The sequence below is a fragment of the Ascaphus truei genome, chromosome 2, assembly GCF_040206685.1.
Source record: "Ascaphus truei isolate aAscTru1 chromosome 2, aAscTru1.hap1, whole genome shotgun sequence".
NCBI classification, from domain to species: Eukaryota; Metazoa; Chordata; class Amphibia; order Anura; family Ascaphidae; genus Ascaphus; species Ascaphus truei.
In genome coordinates this window covers 400261621-400286300 of record NC_134484.1, presented here as the reverse complement: position 1 = coordinate 400286300, position 24680 = coordinate 400261621, and the positions used below count along the sequence as shown (strand labels likewise).

General features: G+C 45.4%; 1 protein-coding gene across 7 annotated transcripts in view; it reads left to right on the top strand.

The window, feature by feature from the left end:
- The window catches only part of PPP1R9A (protein phosphatase 1 regulatory subunit 9A), a 255370-nt gene that overhangs the window by 184554 nt on the left and 46136 nt on the right, over positions 1-24680 (top strand). For all 7 annotated transcript variants that reach the window (XM_075587306.1, XM_075587305.1, XM_075587302.1 and 4 more), the window contains exons 9-11: positions 12118-12347; positions 17262-17358; positions 17477-17648. In XM_075587306.1, coding sequence (XP_075443421.1) covers positions 12118-12347; positions 17262-17358; positions 17477-17648 — 499 coding nt within the window. The remainder of the gene's footprint in view (positions 1-12117; positions 12348-17261; positions 17359-17476; positions 17649-24680) is intronic.

Below are 24680 nucleotides of genomic sequence, written 5' to 3'. Positions count from 1 at the left end.
GGAATAACAGAGAGGAGCACAGAGAAATCACAGGGGGAATAACAGAGGGGAGCACAGAGAAATCACAGGGGGAATAATAGAGGGGAGCACAGAGAAATCACAGGGAGAATAACAGAGAGGAGCACTGATAAATCACAGGGGGAATAACGGGAGCACAAAGAAATCACAGGGGGGAATAACAGAGGGGAGTACAGAGACATCACAGGGGGAATAACAGAGGGGAGCACTGATAAATCACAGGGGGAAAAACAGAGGGAAGCACAGAGAAATCACAGGGGGGAATAACACGGGAGCACAGAGAAATCACGGGGGGAATAACAGAGGGAGCACAAGGGGGAATAACAGAGGGGAGCACAGAGAAATCACAGGGAGAATAACAGAGGGGAGCACAGAGAAATCACAGGGAGAATAACAGAGGGGAGCACAGAGAAATCACAGGGAGAATAACAGAGGGGAGCACAGAGAAATCACATTGGGGATTAACAGAGGGGAGCACAGAGAAATCACAGTGGGGAATAATGGGGGTGGGGGCACAGAGGGAAAGTACAGACGGGAGCACAGGGAAATCAAAAGGGGTGCACAGGGAGTGCCTTCATAGGGGGGACTCAGAGGGGCATATGTATATGTTTGGGGTGGTAATTAATCAGCCTAGCTACCCACCCAGTTAGATAGGGTACAGTATAGTCTAGTTATCTTCAAAGTGGAGCAGGTTTTTCTTTTATGTTTTGTGTTTACATTGTTAAAGGAACAGGCAATACGGCCTTATATTAATTTCACCCTAAAACGGTCTCCACTTGCATACCTCTGCACACATCTCTTAAAGATGGTGCCAGAAGTGGGATGAGAAGTGGCCCTAGAATTTCAAAGCGGCCCCGGAGACTGCCTGTGATTTTATTTGTGCGTATGCCTGCATACAGTTCCTGCAAACAGCCTGAGCAACAAAACAAAGAATCCCACACAGAAGTGACCAGATTTAAAGGGCTACACATCCAGACAGGAAAGCTACACCTCATTGAAGAAAGCCACAATATCACAGTTTGACTGGGAGGACTGCAACAGATGGTGACCCACACAAGGGACTGATGCTGTGACCAGAGTCTACCCCACCACAAAAACATGGGATTTTAAAATGGCTGCCTAGCTGAAGTCAAATACAGACTGCAAGAATGGAGAAGAAAATGTGTTCCTGGTGTAAAGAGCCCAGCCACACGGAACAGTGTCCCTTCAGGCCTTATTCGGATGATCCCTATGTTGCCCCAGAAAAAGGGCAGCAGCCAGAGGAATATTTTTTTCAACGTGCCAAGGAACTGCAGCAGCAAACAATGCTCTGTGGTCACAAGGAAAATGCAGAAGTTTTTCTTAGCAAGTGCACATCCAGTATCACTGAGAAAGAATGTGTGCACAGTACTCCTGATGTCTCAGAATCTGCAAAAGTAAAGAAGAAGAAAAAGTCTACAGAGACTCCTGTGAGAGCTACGAACTCTGCAAGCAAAGTCTGCCCACCTGTAGGACTACTAGCTGGGGTTATAGCAAATAGAGTGAAAACAGCTGCAATAGCGCCTCCCGAGATCAGGGGGAAGAATACACTTGATACCGATAAAATGGAGGACAAGATGTGGCATTCCTGTAATGTTTCCTACCCCACGGAAGAGTGGCCCTTCCGGTCCTATGAGGATACGGATAAGGATAAGGATGAAGATATCTCTTATGGGGAACCCAAACCGATTCACACCCACAAAACACCCCAAGAATGGTGGAGGTGCCTTAACTCAGTACGCACCGAACAAACAGGTCTCTATGACCCCGAACATTCCTGCTAACTAGCGCAACTGCAAGAAAAGCCTGATGGATACAGTGAAGCTGCTGAAGTTTCAAATCAAGACGGAGACCCCAGTATCCCTGACGGGACAGAGTCGTCCAAAACAAAAAGGCGGAAAAAGAAAATCGGTGCTTCATTTACCATGGAAGGAACAGACACTTCCGCAGATCTCACGGAGAAAAAGGGGGTCTGAGATGCCCTGCAGCCTTGAGAAAATAGAGGATTTGTCACGCGGATGACAGAATATTCAGAGGGCCCAAGGCAGACATTGTGTAACCCAAAGAAGTGTCTGTCCGGTGCTAACAGTGAGGAACCCTCAACCTACCATACCAGGGAAGCGGAGCCGGAACCAGTGCGTGACGATCCCTTGACCAGCTTGAAGATGCACTGCAAGCTGCCAGGCATACAGAGGCGGCACATTTTATTTGAGTGCGGCTAGCTCCGCAAGCCTGGGGATGCCCCGGCATGCTAGCCGCACTCCCTCGGCGTGCCGCGCGTCATCGACGCGCAGTCACGCGTCATCGGGTGCCTGCGCCCCCTGCACGCGCGGGAGCCCTGGTGTCCCGCGATGTGGGGGACGGCGGCAGGGGGTTCCGGGGGACCCGGCGGACCCGGCAGCGGGAGGAAGAAAGCCCCGATCGGAGGGCGCTCCTCCGTGTCTTCGGCGCGTGCCCGGCACCCTCTGGCGCGCGCCAGGTTACTGCTGCGGCCGAGAACGGGCAAATGCTCGAATAAACTCGGCCGCAGCAGTAACTGTGATCTGCTCCGTGAAGAAGTGAAACTGGAGAGAGAAAATAATGCTGAGCTACAGACTGTGCTTTCAATTTATTCTGAGGCCAAGACCGAATTGGAGGATCTAAGGACGGATCTAGATACTGCGAACACTACTATTACCGCCATGGATGAAAAGCATAGCAAGTCTGACCAAATGATTGCTAATCTGAAAAAGAAGTATGGAGGCACTGAAAGAGATTATAGTCTCTCAGCAAGAGGTTCGCAATTGCCATAGAGAGTTGGAGGTCTCTGAGAATGAGTTTCATACTCTCCGCATAGAGCTGGATGCTTCACACCAAGAGATCAGCAGTTGCCGCACAGAACTGTAAGTCTCTAAAAAGGAACTTCACAGTCTCGCTGAGGAGCTGGACATCTCTCAAAAAGCTGTCTACAGTCTTAGTATGGATCTTAAATTCTCTCAAAAGGAGCTTCACACCCTCAACCTAGAGATAGAAGACTCACGCCAGGAAACCGGGAGTCTAAAATCAGAACTTAGTAAATGGAACGAGGACTATGAAGAGGCCCTGAATATTAGAGAGACTGTAAAAAGAGTAAATACCAGCCTGAAAGAGGTATATTCTGATTTGACTCACCACATCAGTGAAATGAATAGCAAGCTTCATGATCTAGAAAAAGGAATAGACTGTTGGAAGATGAAAAGGTTGAAGCATTGAAGCAACGAACAATAGCAGAGCACCTAATGCAGAACAAACTGCAAGGTCTGCGTATGCACCTCCGGGATGCCGAGGAGAAGCAGCGAACTCTGCAGGAAGAAAATATGCAGACTGCTAAAGAAGTACAAGTACTGCAGGAACATCTAAGATCCAAGTATGTCATTGCAGAACAGCATGAGGAACTGAAGGCTACCCTGAGCATCACCAGAGCATCGCTGGAGGCCAAGCTGAGAGGCCAGGTGACTCTGTTTGAGAGGGAGCACGAGAAGGTCTAGAAACTACAGCAAGAGATGGAGAAGCAGAGCGGCTGCTCCATCCCCAAAAGTCAGTACGCCCAGAAGAGAGAGGTGTGGAAATCGCAAGCAGAGGTGACCCTGGGGATAAAATCTGCAGAGCTACAAAATATGAAGGATGCGTGGAAGCAAGCTCAGAGCGAGCACAGTGAAGAGATCAAGGCCCGGAGAGGAGAATTGCAGGATGCACGCAAGAAAAAGGGATCTCTCGCTGATGCATTAAACTTGCAGCAAAGCCTAGTAGTGGAAGAGCTAAAGCTGGCAGCTAAACACACATCCCAGCAACTTACAGCTCTGCAGACGCAGATTGCTGAGCTCAAGATACAGCTCACCAAAAAGGAAGAGAGTGAAGAGGTGTCCTTTTGTCAAGTGGCCAGCCTGACACTGCGCTATGAGGCCAAGATGGCCGATGACTGCTGGACAATGAGAGGGCCCGGCTGCAGCTGGAGCTGGACAAAGTCCAGGAGGAGCACCGGCAGCTACAGATCAGAAATAGGGAAAAGGAAACATATTTAAGCCTTGCTCTGAGTCAACTGGGAGATGTGGAATTGCAACTCAACTCCAAAGAAGCTGAACTGACAACTGCATTGAGTTGAAAAAGAAGTGCAGAAAAACAGCTTCAAGAGCGGAAAACTCAAATAGCTATTCTTGAATGCTCTTTATATGATACAATGAAATGGCACGAGTCTAGGATAGTAAAAATAGATTCTGGACATCAGAAAGAATTCAAAAGTAAGCTGACAGAGGCTTTGCAAGACATGAGCAAGGGTTACAAGGAATGGACATTTAGTGCTAAATTGGAGTCCATGGAAAAGATGGCGAGAGAAAGCTATTGGACTAAATGCTCGGCGACTGTCACCATACAGTCTGCCTACAAAGAAACGATTGCCCGATGCAGGGGAAAACTCATGGATAAAGTGGTCAGTAGAAAGACTGTTTTTGGAAAAAGACCTCCTCGAGCGACTGAGGTGTGCTGATCTCAAGCACCTTCTGGAGGAGACACTAATAACCTGGAGAAAGGGCTCAAATCCCAGCAAGTCAGAGGGTTCTCGTTCTCCATCCACTGTCATTCAAGCCACAGGGATATCTCGAGTGAGAGTGGAAGGATGGGCTTTGGGCGTGGTAAGCCGAGCTTCCCACAAACAGGGGTTATGTAACTGGGACTTATCCCTATTTAAATAAAGCAGCCTCAGAGCTCTGAGAATCCAACAGAGAGATAGTTGATTGCAGCCACTCAATTAACTACTCTCCATCTGGACTAATGAGAGCTCTGTAAAAGGCCTCATGTGAGAAACAGGAGAGAGATTCCCTAGCTCACATTTTGGCTGACATAAGCAGAAAGAGGACTGCAGAGATTTCCTTAGCCCACAACTGGGCTGACCTGAGGAAAATATGATGTCTTTTTACACACATAAGGACTGTATGCTGGCAGCAAGACAAGGGGACAAGATTTGGACACAGAGAGTGCCATTGCACACAAGGATGCTGACCCAGGAAAACAGATAAGAGACTTTCTTGTTGGACTGTTGCGTATACATATATATATATATTTGTTTCGGGTGGTAATCAGCCTAGCTACTCACCCAGTTAGATAGGGCATATACAGTACTGTCTAGTTATTCTCCAAAGTGGAGCAGGTTTTTCTTTTATGGCTTGTGTTTACATTGTTAAAGGAACAGACAATAAAGCCTTATATTAATTTCACCCTCTGCACACATCTCTTACAGTCTCCAAATGAGTAATTAACACCAGATAGTGTATTCACCTGCTATTAACTAAACTGCAATAACTGAAAATATGGGACTACTATACCACCCAAAAATATTGTTAATTGTTATCACCTACCCCATGTTGGCATTATGCTTAACCTGCCTATGTTTATAGTGGCCACCATATAAATAAGCAAGAAAAAGACTAGCCAACCTAGAATAAGTGATAAAACACATCATATTGATATTGTATAACATATTAATGTGTAGCCGATGACTAGTTGGTCATTTGAGCTACAAAAGGCTTAATATTTGCACCTTCTGTATGGATGTTTTGCTTGTTGTGTTTTATTTGTACGGTGTTTATGTTTTATGTTAACCACTTTGGTGCCTGAATTGCTTTGCAATTCCTTGGTAGCCTCAGGCATCAAAGAAGTTCAGTAATTTTCTTCCATATGTTTTTTTATGAAATCCTATTACATAACCCTATAGTAGAAAAATGTGATATCAACCACCCCTCCGGTACTGCATCGCTACAGATAGGGCTTATTGTATACTTTAATGTAACGCTGGTTTAACGCAATTTTAATATATGCGATATCACTGCCGATTTAGTGAATACTGTTATAATGGAAAAAAAGATTTCTGCAATCCTATTAATAACTCCAAATTTAATTGCAACTACATCAGCCTTTAGTGAATCTATACCTAAATGCCTTATTCAATAACTGCCCAGTAGCAGTTTTTGAGCGATTGTGCATTTGACTTTGTAAGGCTCTAAGGGGCACATGCATCAAGTGCTGGTACGGGTTATTGCACCCGTTTTGGTGTTATGTCCCATTGACCTTTACATAACCCGTACCAGCACTTGATACATGTGCCCCTAGGGCCCTAAGTCCTTTCAAAATCTAATATCTAATATCATACATAGTAATAATAACCAGTAGTCCTCTGTATAACACCATAAACCTCATCAAAGGTGTTGGTGTTACCTTCCCTATATAATTCTCATTCAGGTGTAATTGGCCATATGGCCAATGGGTAGTGAACATGTCATTGTGGTGCGGGACATTCCCATTATTCATTGGCAATAACGGTAACATTTTGAGGTCAACCAGAGTCAAATATCTGCATTAGAAGAGTCTCTAAGTGGTAAGACCGGGGTGCTTGTGCTCGGAGAGATGCTCCCTGTTCAGGTCAGCTGAAAGAAAATGTTTGGGGAGGAACATCTGCTTTAGACCAGGGGTCCCCAACCCCCGGGCTGCGGACCGGTACCGGTCCATGGCCTGTTGGGAACCGGGCCGCCGCCGGCACTCACTGCGCCCCCTGACTCTCCCCCCTCATTGCGGCCCCTGGCGGAGTCTCCCCTCTCCGCCCTCCACTCTCCGTCCTCCTCCCTCCTCGGAGCGCGCTCTAGGCACTTCCGGTGCCTGCTGAGCGTGTGCAGTCTTCCTGCACGCTGCTGCCGCCTGAGCTGAGGTGAGGAGATGCTCCCTGGTGGTGGCGGCGGCTGTTGCTGCTGGGGGGGGGGGGGGGGGAGAGGGTTGTGTGTGTGTGTGTTCCGTTTTTTCCCTCCCCCAGCTCCGTTTTTTCCCTCCCCCAGCTCCGTTTTTGTCCTCCCCCAGCTCCATTTTTGTCCTCCCCCAGCTCCGTTTTTGTCCTCTCCCAGCTCCGTTTTTGTCCCCCCCCAGCTCCATTTTTGTCCCTCCCCCCAGGTCCGTTTTTGTCACCCCCAGCTCCGTTTTTGCCCTCCCCCACACACAGTGACAGACAGTGACACACACAGTGACACACACAGTGACTGACACACACACAGTGACAGACACACTGACACACACGCAGTGACAGACACTGACACACACTGACACACACACACAATGACACACACAGTGACTGACACACAGACACACACAGTGACTGACACACAGACACACACAGGGACTGACACACAGACAGACACACTGTGACAAACAATGTGACAGACACACAGACACACACACACACACACACAATGACACACACAGTGACTGACACACAGACACACACAGTGACTGACACACAGACACACACAGGGACTGACATACAGACAGACACACTGTGACAAACAATGTGACAGACACACAGACACACACACACACACAATGACACACACAGTGACTGACACACAGACACACACAGTGACTGACACACAGACACACACAGGGACTGACACACAGACAGACACACTGTGACAAACAATGTGACAGACACACAGACACACACACACACTGACACACACACACACTGTGACACACACACACACACACACACACTGTGACATCATCCCGAAACCATAACCCCCGGTCCGTGGAAAAAATTGTCTTACACGAAACCAGTTCCTGGTGCCGAAAAGGTTGGGGACCGCTGCTTTAAACAATACAACTGGAAACCAGAGGTACTCGCAGGATTATGTAGATCTCCATAGCAACCAGTGTGATGTGGTTGCACAAAGCAGCTACCTAAATGGGACACAAGATGGTGCTGTTGCAAGTTTTCATTCGAGATAGTGTGCAGTCACAGCAGGTAACAGAGGCCCATCAAGCCTGCCCAAGTTTCTCCAACATCAAGCAAAGATAAAATGGCAGAAAATTGGATTCTGGGGTTTGGCATGCAACAGCATCAACTGTAGCAGTAGGACATGCCCATCCAAAATGTTTTTTTTTTTTTTCTTTAAATGTGATACCCGAAGTTAACACAGTTAGTAGATACAGCACAAGTAGTTACCGTGGCTATTTCACTTATTTCACTTAGCATTAATTTTTTGTTTTGAGAAATGTATTTTATGAATTCCTAATAAATATACATGAGTAAAATGAGGAAAAAATTATACAATATATAATTGAATAAAAACGTGTGCACCCTAACCTCTGCGATGTAGCGCAGTGCAAAATGTTGCTGGCCCATCGGTGAGAAAACGGGCTAAATAACATAACCCTCTTTGCTCTACATGCCTTTTTTTGTAGGGAACAAATAAATGCAGAATAATTAGTGTCTCTTCTCCTCCTCCTCCTCTTCCCTCTTTCTCCCCCCTCATTCCCTTCCCATATCTCTCTCCCTTCACATTTCTCTCTCTTTCCCTTCCCATCTCTCTCTCTTTCCCTTCCCATCTCACTCTCTCTTTCCCTTCCCATCTTACTCTCTCTTTCCCTTCCCATCTCCCTCTCTTCCCCTTCCCATCTCTCTCTCTCTCTTTTCCTTCCCATCTCCCTCTCTCCTCTCCCATACCACTCTCTCTCCCTTCTCTCTCTCTCCCTTCCCATCTCTCTATTTTCCTTCCCATCTCTCTCCCCCTTCCCATCACTCTCTCTCTCTGTCTCTCTCTCCTTTCCCATCTCTCTCTGTCTCTCCCTCTCTCCCTCTCCCCCTCTCCCCTGCTCCCCCTCGCCCCCTCTCCCCCTTCCATCCCATCTCTCTAACCTCCCCCCCCCCACTCCACCCCTCTCTATCGCTACCACCACCAACCCTTTCTCTCCTTCCTTTTATTCTCCCCACCCCCCTCGCTGCTGGACAAGCCAGGTCTACTGCACCTGACCACTCCTATAAGCCAGGTCTGATAAATATACCACATGGAACATTTAAAGATGGCGCATCGAATCGGCATGTCTAGGCAGTGTAGCGGTCCCGAAGGGGACATTTAAACCTGCCCTTTTCCGGCTTGGCTTGTCAAAGCGGGCGGTCCGGTGCAGGAGCATGCTCGGCGGTCGGGTGGAGGAGCATGGTCGGCGGTCGGGTGCAGGAGCATGATCGGCGGTCGGGTGCAGGAGCATGCTCGGCGGTCGGGTGCAGGAGCATGCTCGGCGGTCAGGAGCAGGAGCATGCTCGGCGGTCGGGTGCAGGTGCATGCTCGGCGGTCAGGAGCAGGAGCATGCTCGGCGGTCGGGTGCAGGTGCATGCTCGGCGGTCGGGTGCATGTGCATGCTCGGCAGTCGGGTGCCGGAGCATGCTCGGCACTCGGGTGCAGGAGCATGCTCGGCGGTCGGGTGCAGGAGCATGCTCGGTGGTCAGGAGCAGGAGCATGGTCGGCGGTCGGGTGCAGGTGCATGCTCGGCGGTTGGGTGCAGGTGCATGCTCGGCGGTCGGGTGCAGGTGCATGCTCGGCGGTCGGGTGCAGGTGCGTGCTCGGCGGTCAGGAGCAGGAGCATGGTCGGCGGTCGGGTGCAGGTGCATGCTCGGCGGTCAGGAGCAGGAGCATGGTCGGCGGTCGGGTGCAGGTGCATGCTCGGCGGTCAGGAGCAGGAGCATGCTCGGCGGTCGGGTGCAGGTGCATGCTCGGCGGTCGGGTGCAGGTGCATGCTCGGCGGTCGGGTGCATGTGCATGCTCGGCGGTCGGGTGCCGGAGCATGCTCGGCACTCGGGTGCAGGAGCATGCTCGGCGGTCGGGTGCAGGAGCATGCTCGGCGGTCAGGAGCAGGAGCATGCTCGGCGGTCGGGTGCAGGTGCATGCTCGGCGGTCGGGTGCAGGTGCATGCTCGGCGGTCGGGTGCAGGTGCATGCTCGGCGGTCGGGTGCAGGTGCGTGCTCGGCGGTCAGGAGCAGGAGCATGGTCGGCGGTCGGGTGCAGGTGCGTGCTCGGCGGTCAGGAGCAGGAGCATGGTCGGCGGTCGGGTGCAGGTGCATGCTCGGCGGTCGGGTGCAGGAGCATGCTCGGCGGTCGGGTGCAGGAGCATGCTCGGCGGTCGGGTGCAGGTGCATGCTCGGCGGTCGGGTGCAGGTGCATGCTCGGCGGTCGGGTGCAGGTGCATGCTCGGCGGTCGGGTGCAGGTGCGTGCTCGGCGGTCAGGAGCAGGAGCATGGTCGGCGGTCGGGTGCAGGTGCGTGCTCGGCGGTCAGGAGCAGGAGCATGGTCGGCGGTCGGGTGCAGGAGCATGCTCGGCGGTCGGGTGCAGGAGTATGGTCGGCGGTCGGGTGCAGGTGCATGCTCGGCGGTCGGGTGCAGGAGCATGCTCGGCGGTCGGGTGCAGGAGCATGCTCGGCGGTCGGGTGCAGGAGCATGCTCGGCGGTCGGGTGCAGGAGCATGCTCGGCGGTCGGGTGCAGGAGCATGCTCGGCGGTCGGGTGCAGGAGCATGCTCGGCGGTCAGGTGCAGGAGCATGCTCGGCGGACAGCGCAGTGAATTGTCCCGCTGCATTTTGGTCGCAGCCAAACATCCTAGACTGTATACAGAGGCCCCACTCTCTTCCCCACTGATTGCCGAGGGAGAGAGTGGGTCCTCTGTAAGGTTCTCACCTTCTTTGTGCTGCCCTCCTTCAGCATCACTGCATCAAATTAAGCTGCACAGCGTTACAGTGCAACGTCACATGACCACGCATTGCATGTAACGTGGCGTCATTTTCTAATGGAGACAAGGCGTCACGTAACGTCGCGGTTTCATTTGATGCTGCGACACTGAAGGAGGGCGCCACGAAGTAGGGGGCAACCCCCAAAGTAAGAGCCTATGGGCGGCAGATGTTTAAATCCGCCACTCGTTAGGGGGAACGCCTCTGTAGCAATAACATCCGCTATAATTTACTCAATGTCCTGTCCGGACGAAAACATAACAGTTAGTGAGCTTTGAAAATACACGTTTATACCTAATGAGGCATTATCTTAAGGTAGCGCCTCTTTAAGTCAGTAACGGACCTATGTGGATTGGGGCCTGAGTGAGGGGCATGCATGACATATAAAGGCTTAGGAGAATTGATGGGTGTGCTTGTTTGGTCTGCCAATTATCACACAAACTTTTCTATTCCTTTTCAAAGTATTCTTGTTACTTTGGGCAGGTCACTTTTACTCCCTGTGTCTCAAATTAGATTGGAAACGTTATGGGGCCGGTCTCACGGTGTCTGCAATAATCGGTTTACAGTACTGCGTACACTGTCAGCGCTATATATGAGAATAAATAATGCCTTAGGTTTGCTGGGATAAGTTTACTACCACTTCTGGTTTGGTACAGTATTATGAGCTCATTATCATGAAATATCAAACTGAGCATCCTGCTGACCTTCATTTACCAACCATTACATTTGATGCGAAATAGCTTCAGACTTTAAAATAAATTACTGTACCTAATTTGCAACGTATGTAACATCTGAGAGGTGGTTTGTCACTTGCTCCCGTCTAGCATTGTTCTCCCCAAAGTGTGTCAAGATTTGCTCCCATGCTTTACAGGAATAGCTGAAATTGGCAACCTAATTCTCACACAATATTACATTCTGAGAACCAATTCATGACATGGGGGACATATGGTAAGGAAATGAAGGAAATCTTATCCTGTAATGCACAGGTGGTATAAAAGTAAGAAATTATCAGAGTACAAGTAAGGAAATTACATTAAAATTACCTCAATTAATGGGGAGAGTTGGCCAGTACAGTATGTTAACACCTAAAAAGGATGAACTGCTCTCAGACATTATGTATTAGAAATAAACTGGACTATAAAGTCTTATGCCATACACCTTTTCTGTATGATTGTCTATATACTGTAGCTGTCCTGCTTTTGACATTTTGTCCATTGAGACTTTGGCTGTGATTCATCAACCCGCGATGTGGGGTATCTCATCCCGATCTAGCGGTAAATAAAATGTACGTCAATAGCAGTTACCGCCGGACCGAGGTTCAATACCCCGCATCGCGGCTTTATGAATCCTGGCCTCTGTATTGTATAGGAAAGGTGTATTTCTAGGTGCTCTTTTGTGAATACGTGAAAACATTGCTGTGTTACCGGCACGTGTCGAGTACAATACAGCCACATCTATAAGCAGGACTTAGAAAGGATGCCCGCACCACCAAATACTAATGGTACCCGTGACTGTTTTATTCCCTCAAATCAGCTGCAAGGTGCTGAGAATGAGAAAGGAAGGTGGGATCTTGAAAAGACACAACTTCAACAAAACATTGAAGAGAACAAAGAAAGGATGATGAAGCTGGAGAGCTATTGGATTGAAGCTCAAACCTTGTGTCATACTGTGAACGAGCACCTGAAGGAGACACAAAGTCAGTACCAGGCCCTGGAGAAAAAATATAACAAGGCAAAGAAGTTAATCAAGGATTTCCAACAAAAGTAAGAGCTATTCTTCACGCTTTATCATTGAACAGCAGTGCTCCTTTGTGAAGAATTTTAATGTTGAATGTCTATGGGAAATATATTTAAGAATAATGGCCTAAGTATTCAAAGAAACAACTTTTTTAATCTGCATTAAAAGCATTATATGTGGTCTATGTATCAAGGCAAAGTGGAGCAATTCTGGGGCAGAAACTGGCTAAATGTACAGTATCAAACAAAAAAAATTCAATTGACTTAAATGAGACTTTTTGGTTTGTTACATACAGTGCAGTTATTTCCACTTTTGCCTTATACATTTGCCCCTATATGTGGATAGCAGTAAAGAACTGCAATGCATATTATTTGAACAATCTTTTTAGTTTAGCTGGTTTTAAACGCCATTCAATTGCAGAAGACCCGAAGCTCAGCTAGAATCTGTTTTCTAAGAGAACAAGTTTATACGGTTAGTAATGCCAAACCAAATCGTATATTCAAAGTAACACTTGACAGTGACACAAACAGTGTTACATTTCCAGTCTCTCGCCCCAAAAAAAACATAATTTTAGATCCTCAGAAACCCGTAATATATAATATATAATACATAACGATACTTTAACTTCAATTAATTTATCTTTAAATGCTATCGGGATCTTGGAAATTTAGTAACGCTGTGTTAAATGCTGCTTTCAGCCGTAACCAGCCATTGTGTTACTATAATGGACATTAGTGCTAAGTATATACTGTACAACAGAGGCCTTCCCTCTAACAACGCATATCCCCCGAGCTCCATTATATTTAATGCAGGGATTTAACACTACGTTAGCTAGGTCATAGCTAAATGTGGATACATGTGAAGAAAGAACCCTGTGGGACAGTATCTCCTGGGTATACTCCTCAGTATGTTACTGAAAGACTGAGTTGAGGTAGAGGTTTTTAATTTAGTATCAATAAAATTGAATTTTAAATTAACCAATCTCTACAATGAATAACTTGGGGGACATATTTGTTTAGTCTCTACCGTATAGCGGCATTGTTTTATCCGTCCCCTTTACCAGGGAAATCTCTCTTAGGTTCTACCTCAACTCAGTCCTTCAGTAACATACTGAGGAGTATGAGTACACGTCATTGGGGCTTTTCCTGTCTTCTCCATACATAGGAGATACTGTGCAACAGGGTTCTTTCTTCACATTTATCCGTTGCCTTTCCCCTAGTGCACCGACCCTCAACTTTACAGTGTACCTACTGTATATAGGTTGAGCGGGTCTCCTAGCTCTTTGTGGCATTACTCCTAACCAGACTCGAAAATAGGTCTTGGATAAGTGTAAGCCCACAGTTAGGTTGGATTTAACTATCATATTGTTATTTACTGGATTCATTTCCTTTCCTGTCTTCTCTTTTTTTACTTTAATTACACACTAATTAAACACCTGCATGGAAGTAACACAATTTTGGGGTTAGACAGTTTCATGGGAGACCAGGATTTTTAACACTTTTATGCCGGGATCATTCACTAGGCAAAACACAGTAGTGTAATAAAATGTAGTTTATTCGGGTAAACCCGCGTCCACACAATGAATACACAAAATACTGACAAAAACACACTTACTGGGGCTCTGGGGGTGAAAACTAGGCTAAAATAGGTGCAGGGTGCCTACATCGGAAGGCTTACCCTGACCGGGATATCCAGCCAGACTTCATGGTCCTCTTTTCGGCTAGAAGCTCTAGCTGCGACCGCAACGTTCTAAAACCAAAACTTGGACCACACGTCTTACTTAGCTTCAGCTAGGTAGGCTTTCTTAGCTCCAAAAATGAAGCCAGTTGCTCTGCTATTCGTACCAGAGCAACTTTGAAAAGCCTGTCTTTGCATCACCGGCCCAAGTCGCAGGATGGTCTGGATCTCTGACTGGGGCTTCTTACATACCTTCCGCTGTTCTATGTTCAGCATGGAAGTAGGAGGAGTGACCAATCAGAGCGTGAGAATTCCTCCCCATCAGCCAATAGGAATAGAGGCTCGTCCTTTGGCTTACGTCAGAGGAGGGGGCGTGCCAAACCTTCTCGGGTGCCCCGTGGGCTGGACATATGAATTGACCAATGGGAAGCGTGCCGACATTCTGCCGCTTCCCCAGTCAACCCATTGCCACCTACTGGGCAGGCTCCACTAAGTCTGGCAAACCAGAGGGTCCTCCCCGCAGGGGGTCTTTGTTCTCTGGACCCAGTACTCTGCCCTGCCCCGGCCACCTCTCAACATCCCGTCTCCTCTTTGAACTACGATATCTATCCAGACTTCCCAGCACCTATATGGATGGACTGACTGAATAGTCATTTATAGTAAATGCACCAAACATTATAAAACATGTTTTAATACATTTTATAACTTGGGGAGACCCATATCTATGCGGGACATAGGACTGGCATATCTGGGTCGAAAACCAGGAGTTTGGGGGACACTGGGCAGCCCAGGTGTAATTCCACCCGCGTACCGGCAAATCATGCCTGTACACTGGAGAGAATTGGAGGATTACAGTAACTTTGGCCCCCGAACTCCTGTAAACAAAACGACTGCATTTCGACCCAAATATCCCACCTAAAACTTACACACAGAAAGTGTCATGAGTCTGGGGCAAAAGAACATGAAAAGTGGAAAAGCAGGGGACACTTTAACTTTTACATGCGATAATACATGGCCCCTGGCTTATGGTGCTACGTAGCTGCCAAGGTCCCCACGTTTAAGGGGTAACCAGATGGGCTTAACCTTTATTATATAGCCTGGTTACCCCCTACGTCACAGACTGTCTTAGCATCATGTTATTTGCAGCTAATGCAAGGCAGTGCTAACTTCACATGGCGTTAAGCGTATGCTAATGAGATAACTAACGACCATTGTTTTTGCATGGATTTAGCTATGAGTTAAACTCAGGGAAACTAACAGACGTTACATATATAGGTGGCACGTTAGCAGCCCAGATTTAACGGACTTCTGAGGATATATCCCATAGCTGTGTTTTTGTTCCAACTTTTAACATTTGTCCTCTGTGGTATTTATTTTTCTTTGGCGAGCAAACGTTTTTGTATGAGGTACAGTAGTGTGTTACAGTAATGTGCCTTGAAGAATGTTTGACATTAATTTTTTTCCACTTCGCTTCACTTTGTAGCTTTTCTGTTGCATAACTTAGAGAAATGTAGGTGCAGAACAGAAGCAGAATCCTGCTGCTTGCTTCTGGTCATTTTTACCATCACATTTTATACAGCTGTATTCCACCATTTTATTTCTAAACCTACTCTATTGCGAGTAAACATAGTCTTCGTGGTAACATTAATAACTAATGGAAAGGTAGTAAACACGCCTTCTATTGGCATTGTGAGTAGATACATTTCACCTAGTAACAAACAAAGAGGATAATTCTGCTAAAGAAGGCAATGAAGGGCGTTTCAGGGTGTTACTGCGGCCAACTGAGCAACTCTCATAATATAGACAATTGCTTTTTATCTACTTTAGTTATTATACCGATCTGTGGCTTTGGTATTTATTTACAATCAGGCAGCAGAATTGAAGTTCTTAAAGAGGCAATCCAAGCAAGCAATTTCTTTTGTTATTTTTTTTAAACATAGGATTGAAGAGGAGGTCTTTTGGAGCTGAACCCCATTAATTTCAGCTTCGGAGAAGACCTTCCGAGATGCATGCCTCTGTTGGGGTGACGGTAGTCACTCCACTCGGCTAGCATGCACTGTGTAATGGCTGCTTTTCATAGCTCCCATGCCGTGCGGGCCAATAGGAAGCTGGGACGTCATGAGGTTCAGCTTCCTATTGGCCCGCATGACGCGTGAGCGTTAAACTTTGCAGAGATACCGGCAACCCCTTCTGAAGTCTGTATCTCGGCGAGTAGGGGGTTCCCGGAGCTAAAATGCATGGGGTTAAGCTACGGGGACCCCCTGCTTCAATCCTATGTTAAAACATTATAATTAAAAAAAATACATGAATTGCTCCTTTAATAGGGACCTCTACTTCCCCTTACCTTATCATTAGATGATTAGATCAGGGTCATATTTATTCATTCACCCATTTTGTATTGTAGGCTCCTTCACTGTGACAGTGGTGTTTATCATATTACACTTCTGAGTCTTGGATTTAGGACAACAATGATGGAATTTGCTATCTATATGGGATGGGGGGGGGGTGGTTGATTTAAACAGCACTTGGCTCGGAGAGAAATCCAGGATATATTCATTCCATACAGTACTGTATGTATTAACTTGTACTCCTTTATCAATCTGCTTCTACCTGTATCCTATCTGGATTACAGTAGACTGTAGGGAGGAAGGCAGGGGGCGCAGCGGGGAAAGTTTGCGTACCCCTGGTCTAGAGTAACACCCTAGCTGTCTAGCTGTCTATCATTTATCAAGTGCTTTGAGCTGTCTCATTTGTGAGGGGAAATTCTTAAAACACCTACTCTTTACTAGCTTTATCAAGTCGTGTACCTATACACAGTGGACAAACTACAGTATGACGGATGCGGATATTGTAGCAATATACGCTGTTTCCCCCTTACCTTTATAGGGTTTACTGACGCACACCAGCGCTATTTAGGTTTTGTGGACCTACATTTGATTACTACAGTATAATAACATTTATTTGTATGTATACTACTAGTGCAGGTTGAGGGATTCTTTTTTTCTTCTTGTGTTCCGATTAATGCATATTTCCCTGATAGCACAACGCCAGCACATTAATCATATTGAGCTGAGCAGGGACCCTTTTTTTCGTTTTTGCAACATAACGTCTGTTACTGATTTTGATAGCCTGACTTAACAGAGCTTTGTGGATCTGAGCCTTGGTCGGATATTTCTATGCACTTTAACAGTGTGTTTAGAAATGAATTTCATATTTTGGTGTGTTCATCTGAACTTGACATCTTTTTCATTTCTTCTTTATAGGGAGCTTGACTTCACAAAACGTCAAGAAGCAGAAAGGAAAAAAATTGAAGACCTAGAGAAAATTCATCTTGCTGAAGTCCAGAGTCTGCAGTCTCGCGTGAGTAATGCCAAATACTGTACTATGTACAATGTACTGTACAACGACTCCACTGGGGCATAGGCTTGGAACGCAGGGGGCAGTAATGTATTTATCACTGTGTATTCATTCTTTCTAGATTAGGGACCTTGAAGCCGAAGTATTTAGGCTTCTGAAGCAAAATGGAAGTCAAGTTAACAATAACAACAACATTTTTGAAAGCAGAACATGTCTTGGAGAAGACTTAAATGTAGTTTCATCTGAGAACGTGGATGATAACCAAGAGACCTGCTTGGATGGCTTAAAGGAAGGTTTGTTAAAACATTGAAAATATTCTGTAAGCAATTGAATTAAGAAAAATGACACTTCTGAAAATATGCATAATGCATGTAATGAGCACTGTGGTAATGCCAATGATACTGTATGAAATCAGAACGCAGTGTGAAAAAACTGTCATGTTATTGCCAAATGCTTATTAGTAAGGTAATACACAGGCTTAATTTCTGTATTTGTTTTCTCTGCTACAAGATTATTTGAGGTGTGTAAAAAAAACTTTGAAATTCATTACTAGCAAAATGGAAAGGGTCTGGGTAATATGTTTTGTGTTTGTTCTTATATTGTACAACCAATAAAAGAGAAAATATCATTAACCAATGCAGGGCCTGACCACTTAAATGTGATTCATTTTGGCAAGATTGTTTCAAAACTGAAAAACAGTGAAAAAGAAATGAGAAAAACAGACATTGAGGTAAATTATATTTAGCATAAAAAATATTTACAAATGTAATGCAGCAATTCATAGTTGGAAAGAAACACCTGTGAATAATATTGATAACAACACGTGGATAACAACACCTGTGGATAATATATATATATATATATATATATATATATACTGTAGTAGAGGCAGCGATTATTCTAACAAAAACCAGTGGCAATTCCCCAAAAGACCCAGGTACACCCAGGTACATTCTGAATACATTTCCTTAAACTAGCCCCAGCATTTTTGCATTGATTAATGGCCTATCAGATTAACAGCGGGGGTCCCTGGCAGTCCCATTCAAACTCAATTGGACTGCCAGGAATCCCTGCTGTGTTAATCCTATGGGTCGTTAGTCAATGCAGAAATGCCTTAAACGTGCCTCAAACTAGCCCAGAACATACCCAGCACATACCTAGAATGTAACCCGGCTAGTTTACGGCAAATGTTAGAATAAGCGTTGCCTCTACTGTATATATATATATATACATATATATAGTCAATGAAAAAATAGTTTGCACTCACGGTTTCTCAAATGAAGGCAGATGCTCGTCCTATATAGAAACATGTATAGGGTAACCAGGGAAATCCAGGTAACAAAGAGACAGCACACCGCAATATAATGAAGTAAATAAAGTGTATTAACAACACAGGGCAGCCAACGTTTTGGTCCTCAGAGTGGGACCTTCGCACTGCCCTGAGGAAGGTCCCAGTCTGAGGACCGAAACGTTGGCTGCCCTGTGTTGTTAACACACTTTATTTACTTCATTATATTGCGGTGTGCTGTCTCTTTGTTACATGGATTTCCCTGGTTACCCTGTATATATATATAAATATATATATATATCAGAACAATAATTAGCGCTAAATAGACCAATAATACCAGATAAAAGTATGGTCTATATACTACCAAAACAAGAAAAAACACAAAAGCGCACCAAGATGAGAGATAGATATTGTATTAGCAACAAATAATAAAATTAGTAACTTACATATAACATTTCTTTAATAATCCCCGATTCTGGTGTCTATCACAGGAGTAGGGCATCACATAGGAAGTATGAAGGGTAATCTCAGTTCTGAGAGATCAGACCCGCGCGCTGGGGCTGTCTCTGTTCACTCTCCTGTCCTCCACGTGTGGTAGCGTGGTGCAGAGTGTAGCACACATGTGCAGGAACCGGGGCCTTCAATAGGTGTCCTTAGGATGCCTGTCCGTTTTTGATAGCATAGAAACGATCGGAAATAAGCAGGAACGGTACACTTGAGTGTGTACTGGTGGTGGGTAGTAAAACCGCCAGCCACAACAGTCGCATTGCTGGTCTATATACTAGACAATTGATGAAAACAGACAGAACGCAACAGCTATAGAGACAGTAAAAAATAGTGGAAGTGTCTACAGGTATATTACAGATGCTGTAAATTATAGGATAACCTGCATCCACATAGATCTGTTAAAAAAGAGAGAAGCGAGTGTCCCATAGTGTGAAACAGTAAAATATTTAATGGCAAAAATAAATAGTTGAAAGGTAGCACACTCACAAACGGAGCTAGGACATAAGCGTGTTAGAGAGGGTATATCTCTAGTTGTTACTCATCTATATAGAGTGCCCGCAACAGGTATATATGTCATACTGTAGTATAAACACATTTTGGGGTATAATCGGTAAGCAGCCTTTTGCCATGAGACACCTTGCAGTGTTGGAAGACACCTTATAGCTCAGACACCTTATAGCTCATTTAAGTAAATGAGCCGAAAAGTGTCTTCCAGAGATGGAGACAGTATCTTACAGTATGAATGATGGCTGGTTAGTATGTATGGCCCTTTATGTTTACAGCCGTTGTCAAGGGTTCCCACACCTCTCCTATGAACCCCCAAGCACAATACGTTTTAGGGAGGACCAATGCACCTGCTCACAGGTAAATGCACCTAATTTGCATATGAACAGAATGTTGGTGGTTGCCTAAAATGAAAAGTACTCATTGACCAATACAAGATGCATACTATTTGTGAATTGTATGTTGCTCTATTTGGTCACTTGAAGCCTCCTATAAAAATATGAAAGTTTCAGGCTTTGGGGCTAGATTTGTAGATTCAGAACACATCTTAACACTTGCCCAATCTGATCTTATCAATGACGTACGAAAGAGACCACCTGCTCAACCTGGTGTATTATGTAGTTAGGGTGCACTAGGGTCAATCAATGGACAGAACAAAAGAGGCACCTCTCCCCATAGACGGGGAGAGTATAGAATGCAATCTGTTCTTATCCTTAATCATGACTTCTAAAGCATGTACAGTATGCTATAAACACATTCACAGTCCATGCATGTATGCTATAAACACATTCACAGTCCATGCATGTATGCTATAAACACATTCACAGTCCATGCATGTATGCTATAAACACATTCACAGTCCATGCATGTATGCTCTAAACACAAACAGTCCATGCATGTATGCTATAAACACATTCACAGTCCATGCATGTATGCTATAAACAAATTCACAGTCCATGCATGTATGCTATAAACACATTCACAGTTCATGCATTTATGCTATAAACACACTCACAGTCCATGCATGTATGCTATAAACACATTCACAGTCCATGCATGTACAGACGAGGCAATGAGTATTCTAAAGCTTGCCTTAAACTAGCCCGGTAACATGCTGTGTTTATGCTGGGTGTAACCTGGCTAGTTTAAGAACAAGAGAAAACCTGGCGCCAAATAGTCAGTGGAATGTCCTGTACTCCTCATGGGATCCGCACACTTGCTCGACAGACCATGTAGTGGAAAAAACACAAACAAACACAGGTCATAGTGCAACACTGTAGGGTAAGCAGTAATAACACTAAATATCACACAAAACAATAAGAGTCCTAGCGACAATTAAAAACACTATTTAATAAAAGGAACTATGCCATGAATGGCATTGACAAATACAAAGAACCGCAGGTCATCCGGGATGGAAAAATTGGAGCCCTACTTACAGACAGCAAGGCATAAAACCGCGTTGGTAGGAACGAGTCCTTGGCACAGATGGTCTCCCTGCCGGGTGATGTCTCTGCTCCGCCACGACTTCAGCTCCAAGCCGCCCCTGTGATGTTGACCGGAACAGCGCCGGCTGTGGAGGCTGGTGTGCGGGGTCCACAGCTCTGCACCACATGTGGCCGCTTGCCTCACTTCCTCCTCTGGCACAAACAGGATGTCTCTGCGCGCCCGCGCGCGATAGTACCCGTGGCCTTAAAGGGACAGCTACTGCATGCTGAATGCCAAAGCTGTCAGTGACAAACAAGGCTCCAAATGCCAAATGTTCATAAACGTCCAATGCCAAACAAACAGTGACTATGTCACTTGCCCTACGCGTTTCGTAGATGTTACTCTACTTCCTCAGGGGCTGAAAACAATGATTCTAAGTGACACGTTAATATACCCTAACCAATTAAGAATTAATTGATCATTTAGAACTATACAGCCTATATGTCAATAATACCAGATCGCTATATCACTCTTAAAAACATACAATACACAAAAATAACGGTACCAACACATGCCTATATGTTAATATGCATATCCTAACGTCATATATGTATAAGACAAACCGAACAGTGGTCAAAAGATATTCAAACACTCTCCAAACCTTTAATTGGAGATTGTACAGATTCCCATTATCCACAATGGATAAAACCTGACAGGTGTTGCACTACTCTATTGCTACAATTGGCTTTAAATGCACATAACTAATTCTCTCACACCAGACATAACTAGACCAAAAGGCCTTTGAAATCCAAAGGGCCTGGTCTGTCAACCTATTGAGTTGTGTACACCAAATTGGAGAGGTGGTGACCCTATCCAACACATCAATAGACGTGAGGCCTTTTGGATATACGAATTGAAGACCCTGTCCCCTAATGGGCTCAATATTGATTTTGAGCTGGGTTCTTTTCTAAGTAAGTAAAGTGGTCTAGTTATGTCTGGTGTGAGAGAATTAGTTATGTGCATTTAAAGCCAATTGTAGCAATAGAGTAGTGCAACACCTGTCAGGTTTAATCCATTGTGGATAATGGGAATCTGTGCAATCTCCAATTAAAGGTTTGGAGAGTGTTTGAATATCTTTTGACCACTGTTCGGTTTGTCTTATGACGTTAGGATATGCATATTAACATATAGGCATGTGTTGGTACCGTTATTTTTATGTATTGTATGTTTTTAAGAGTGATATAGCGATCTGGTATTATTGACATATAGGCTGTATAGTTCTAAATGATCAATTAATTCTTAATTGGTTAAGGTATATTAACGTGTCACTTAGTATCATTGTTTTCAGCCCCTGAGGAAGTAGAGTAACATCTACGAAACGCGTAGGGCAAGTGACATAGTCACTGTTTGTTTGGCATTGGACGTTTATGAACATTTGGCATTTGGAGCTTTGTTTGTCACTGGCAGCTTTGGCATTCAGCATGCAGTAGCTGTCCCTTTAAGGCCACGGGTACTATCGCGCTCGGGCGCGCAGAGACATCCTGTTTGTGCCAGAGGAGGAAGTGAGGCGAGCGGCCACATGTGGTGCAGAGCTGTGGACCCCGCACACCAGCCTCCACAGCCGGCGCTGTTCCGGTCAACATCACAGGGGCGGCTTGGAGCTGAAGTCGTGGCGGAGCAGAGACATCACTCTGCAGGGAGACCATCTGTGCCAAGGACTCGTTCCTAACAACGCGGTTATATGCCTTGCTGTCTGTAAGTAGGGCTCCAATTTTTCCATCCCGGATGACCTGCGGTTCTTTGCATTTGTCAATGCCATTCATGGCATAGTTCCTTTTATTAAATAGTGTTTTTAATTGTCGCTAGGACTCTTATTGTTTTGTGTGATATTTAGTGTTATTACTGCTTACCCTACAGTGTTGCACTATGATCTGTGTTTGTTTGTGTTTTTTCCACTACATGGTCTGTCGAGCAAGTGTGCGGATCCCATGAGGAGTACAGGACATTCCACTGACTATTTGGCACCAGGTTTTCTCTTGTTTTTGTGTTTTTCTGCTAGTACTGGCAGTATCACTAGGCAGCCTACCTTCACTAGAAGTTATTATTGTAATTATTCACACTGTGTTTTACACTTTAGCGCTAGTTCACAATTTTTTTTTTCACTGGCTAGTTTAAGGCAAGTTTAAGTCATTTCTGCATTGACTAATGACCCATCGGATTAACACAGCAGGGGTCCCTGGCAGTCCCATTCAGTTTGAATGGGACTGCCAGGGACCCCCGCTGTTAATCTGATGGGCCATTAGTCAATGCAGAAATGCCTTAAACTAACCCAGCATGTACCCACCATGCACCTGGGTCTTTTTGGAGATTGCTACTGGTTTGTGTTAGAATAACCGTCTGCATTCACAGTCCATGCATGTATGCTATAAACACATTCACAGTCCATGCATGTATGCTATAAACACATTCACAGTCCATGCATGTATGCTATAAACACATTCACAATCCATGCAGTGAAGTTAGTATTTTTTTATCCAGTGCCAAAACTACTCCCGTTCTGCATCCAATGGGCTAATTAAAATGATGTTTTTTTCTTAGCTCATCCTTGATAATTCATTGCTGAATCCTCAATTAAGTTACAGTTTCAACATTTGAGCTACCGTTAAATATCACAATAGATCCAATATTACACGACTGTGGTACCCGCCTTCTCCTTTCTCCTTTTGTATTGTAACTATCTGCTTTAATTACTGTTTGTTCAGTTCTACTAATCCTAGATGGAATTCTCCTGTCTGTCCACATCTGGTAAGCCATGTTTCTGCATTCAACCAAAAAAAGAGGTTGAAACGTCAACTCTAGTAAACATGTTGCTACGTTTGTGAGTGTCTTTACTATTCAACTTTTTTATTTTTTTACAGAAGATTGAAGCAGGCGGTCTCCTGAAGTGAAGCCCCGTTCATTTATGCTCCTGGTGACCCCTGCTTCAGGAGTCACTTACCTACATAGGGGGTGCCGGTAGCCGCCTCGGCTCGGCTATGTTATTCATGTAATGGCTACTTGTCTAAGCTCCCGCGTCATGTGGGACAATAGGAAGTATTGGTGTCATCCAGTGTAGCCTCCTGTTGTCCCTTGTGACCGGGGAGGGGGGGGGGGGGTTAAAGTCCTCTGAGATACCGGCACCCCCTACGTAGGTAAATATCTCGGAAAGGAAGGGGACCCCACAGCTGAATTTAATGGGGTTCAGCTCCTTCTTCAATCCTATGTTTAAAAAAAAGCCTGCTTGGATTGCTCCTTTAATGGGACAGTCCCCCCTAGGACCAAAGTACACTAATTAAAGTGACATGTTTAAGGGGTCTCCCCTGGGTAATTGCTAAATTTGTACCCAATTTTGACACTTATTTTTTAGTTATGTTTTGAGGTTAGACATGGGGGGGTTGATTTATCTCTTGATTTATCTATTTTATGTGATGCATGTCACTGTGTGTTCAGCAAGGGCTTGTATGGACAGAGTCCCCCGTCCCAACCTCTACTTAACTTTACTGGCTCTCTGAGAAGGAACAGGATGAAATAAAGACAAAGAAAACACAATTGACAAACACTT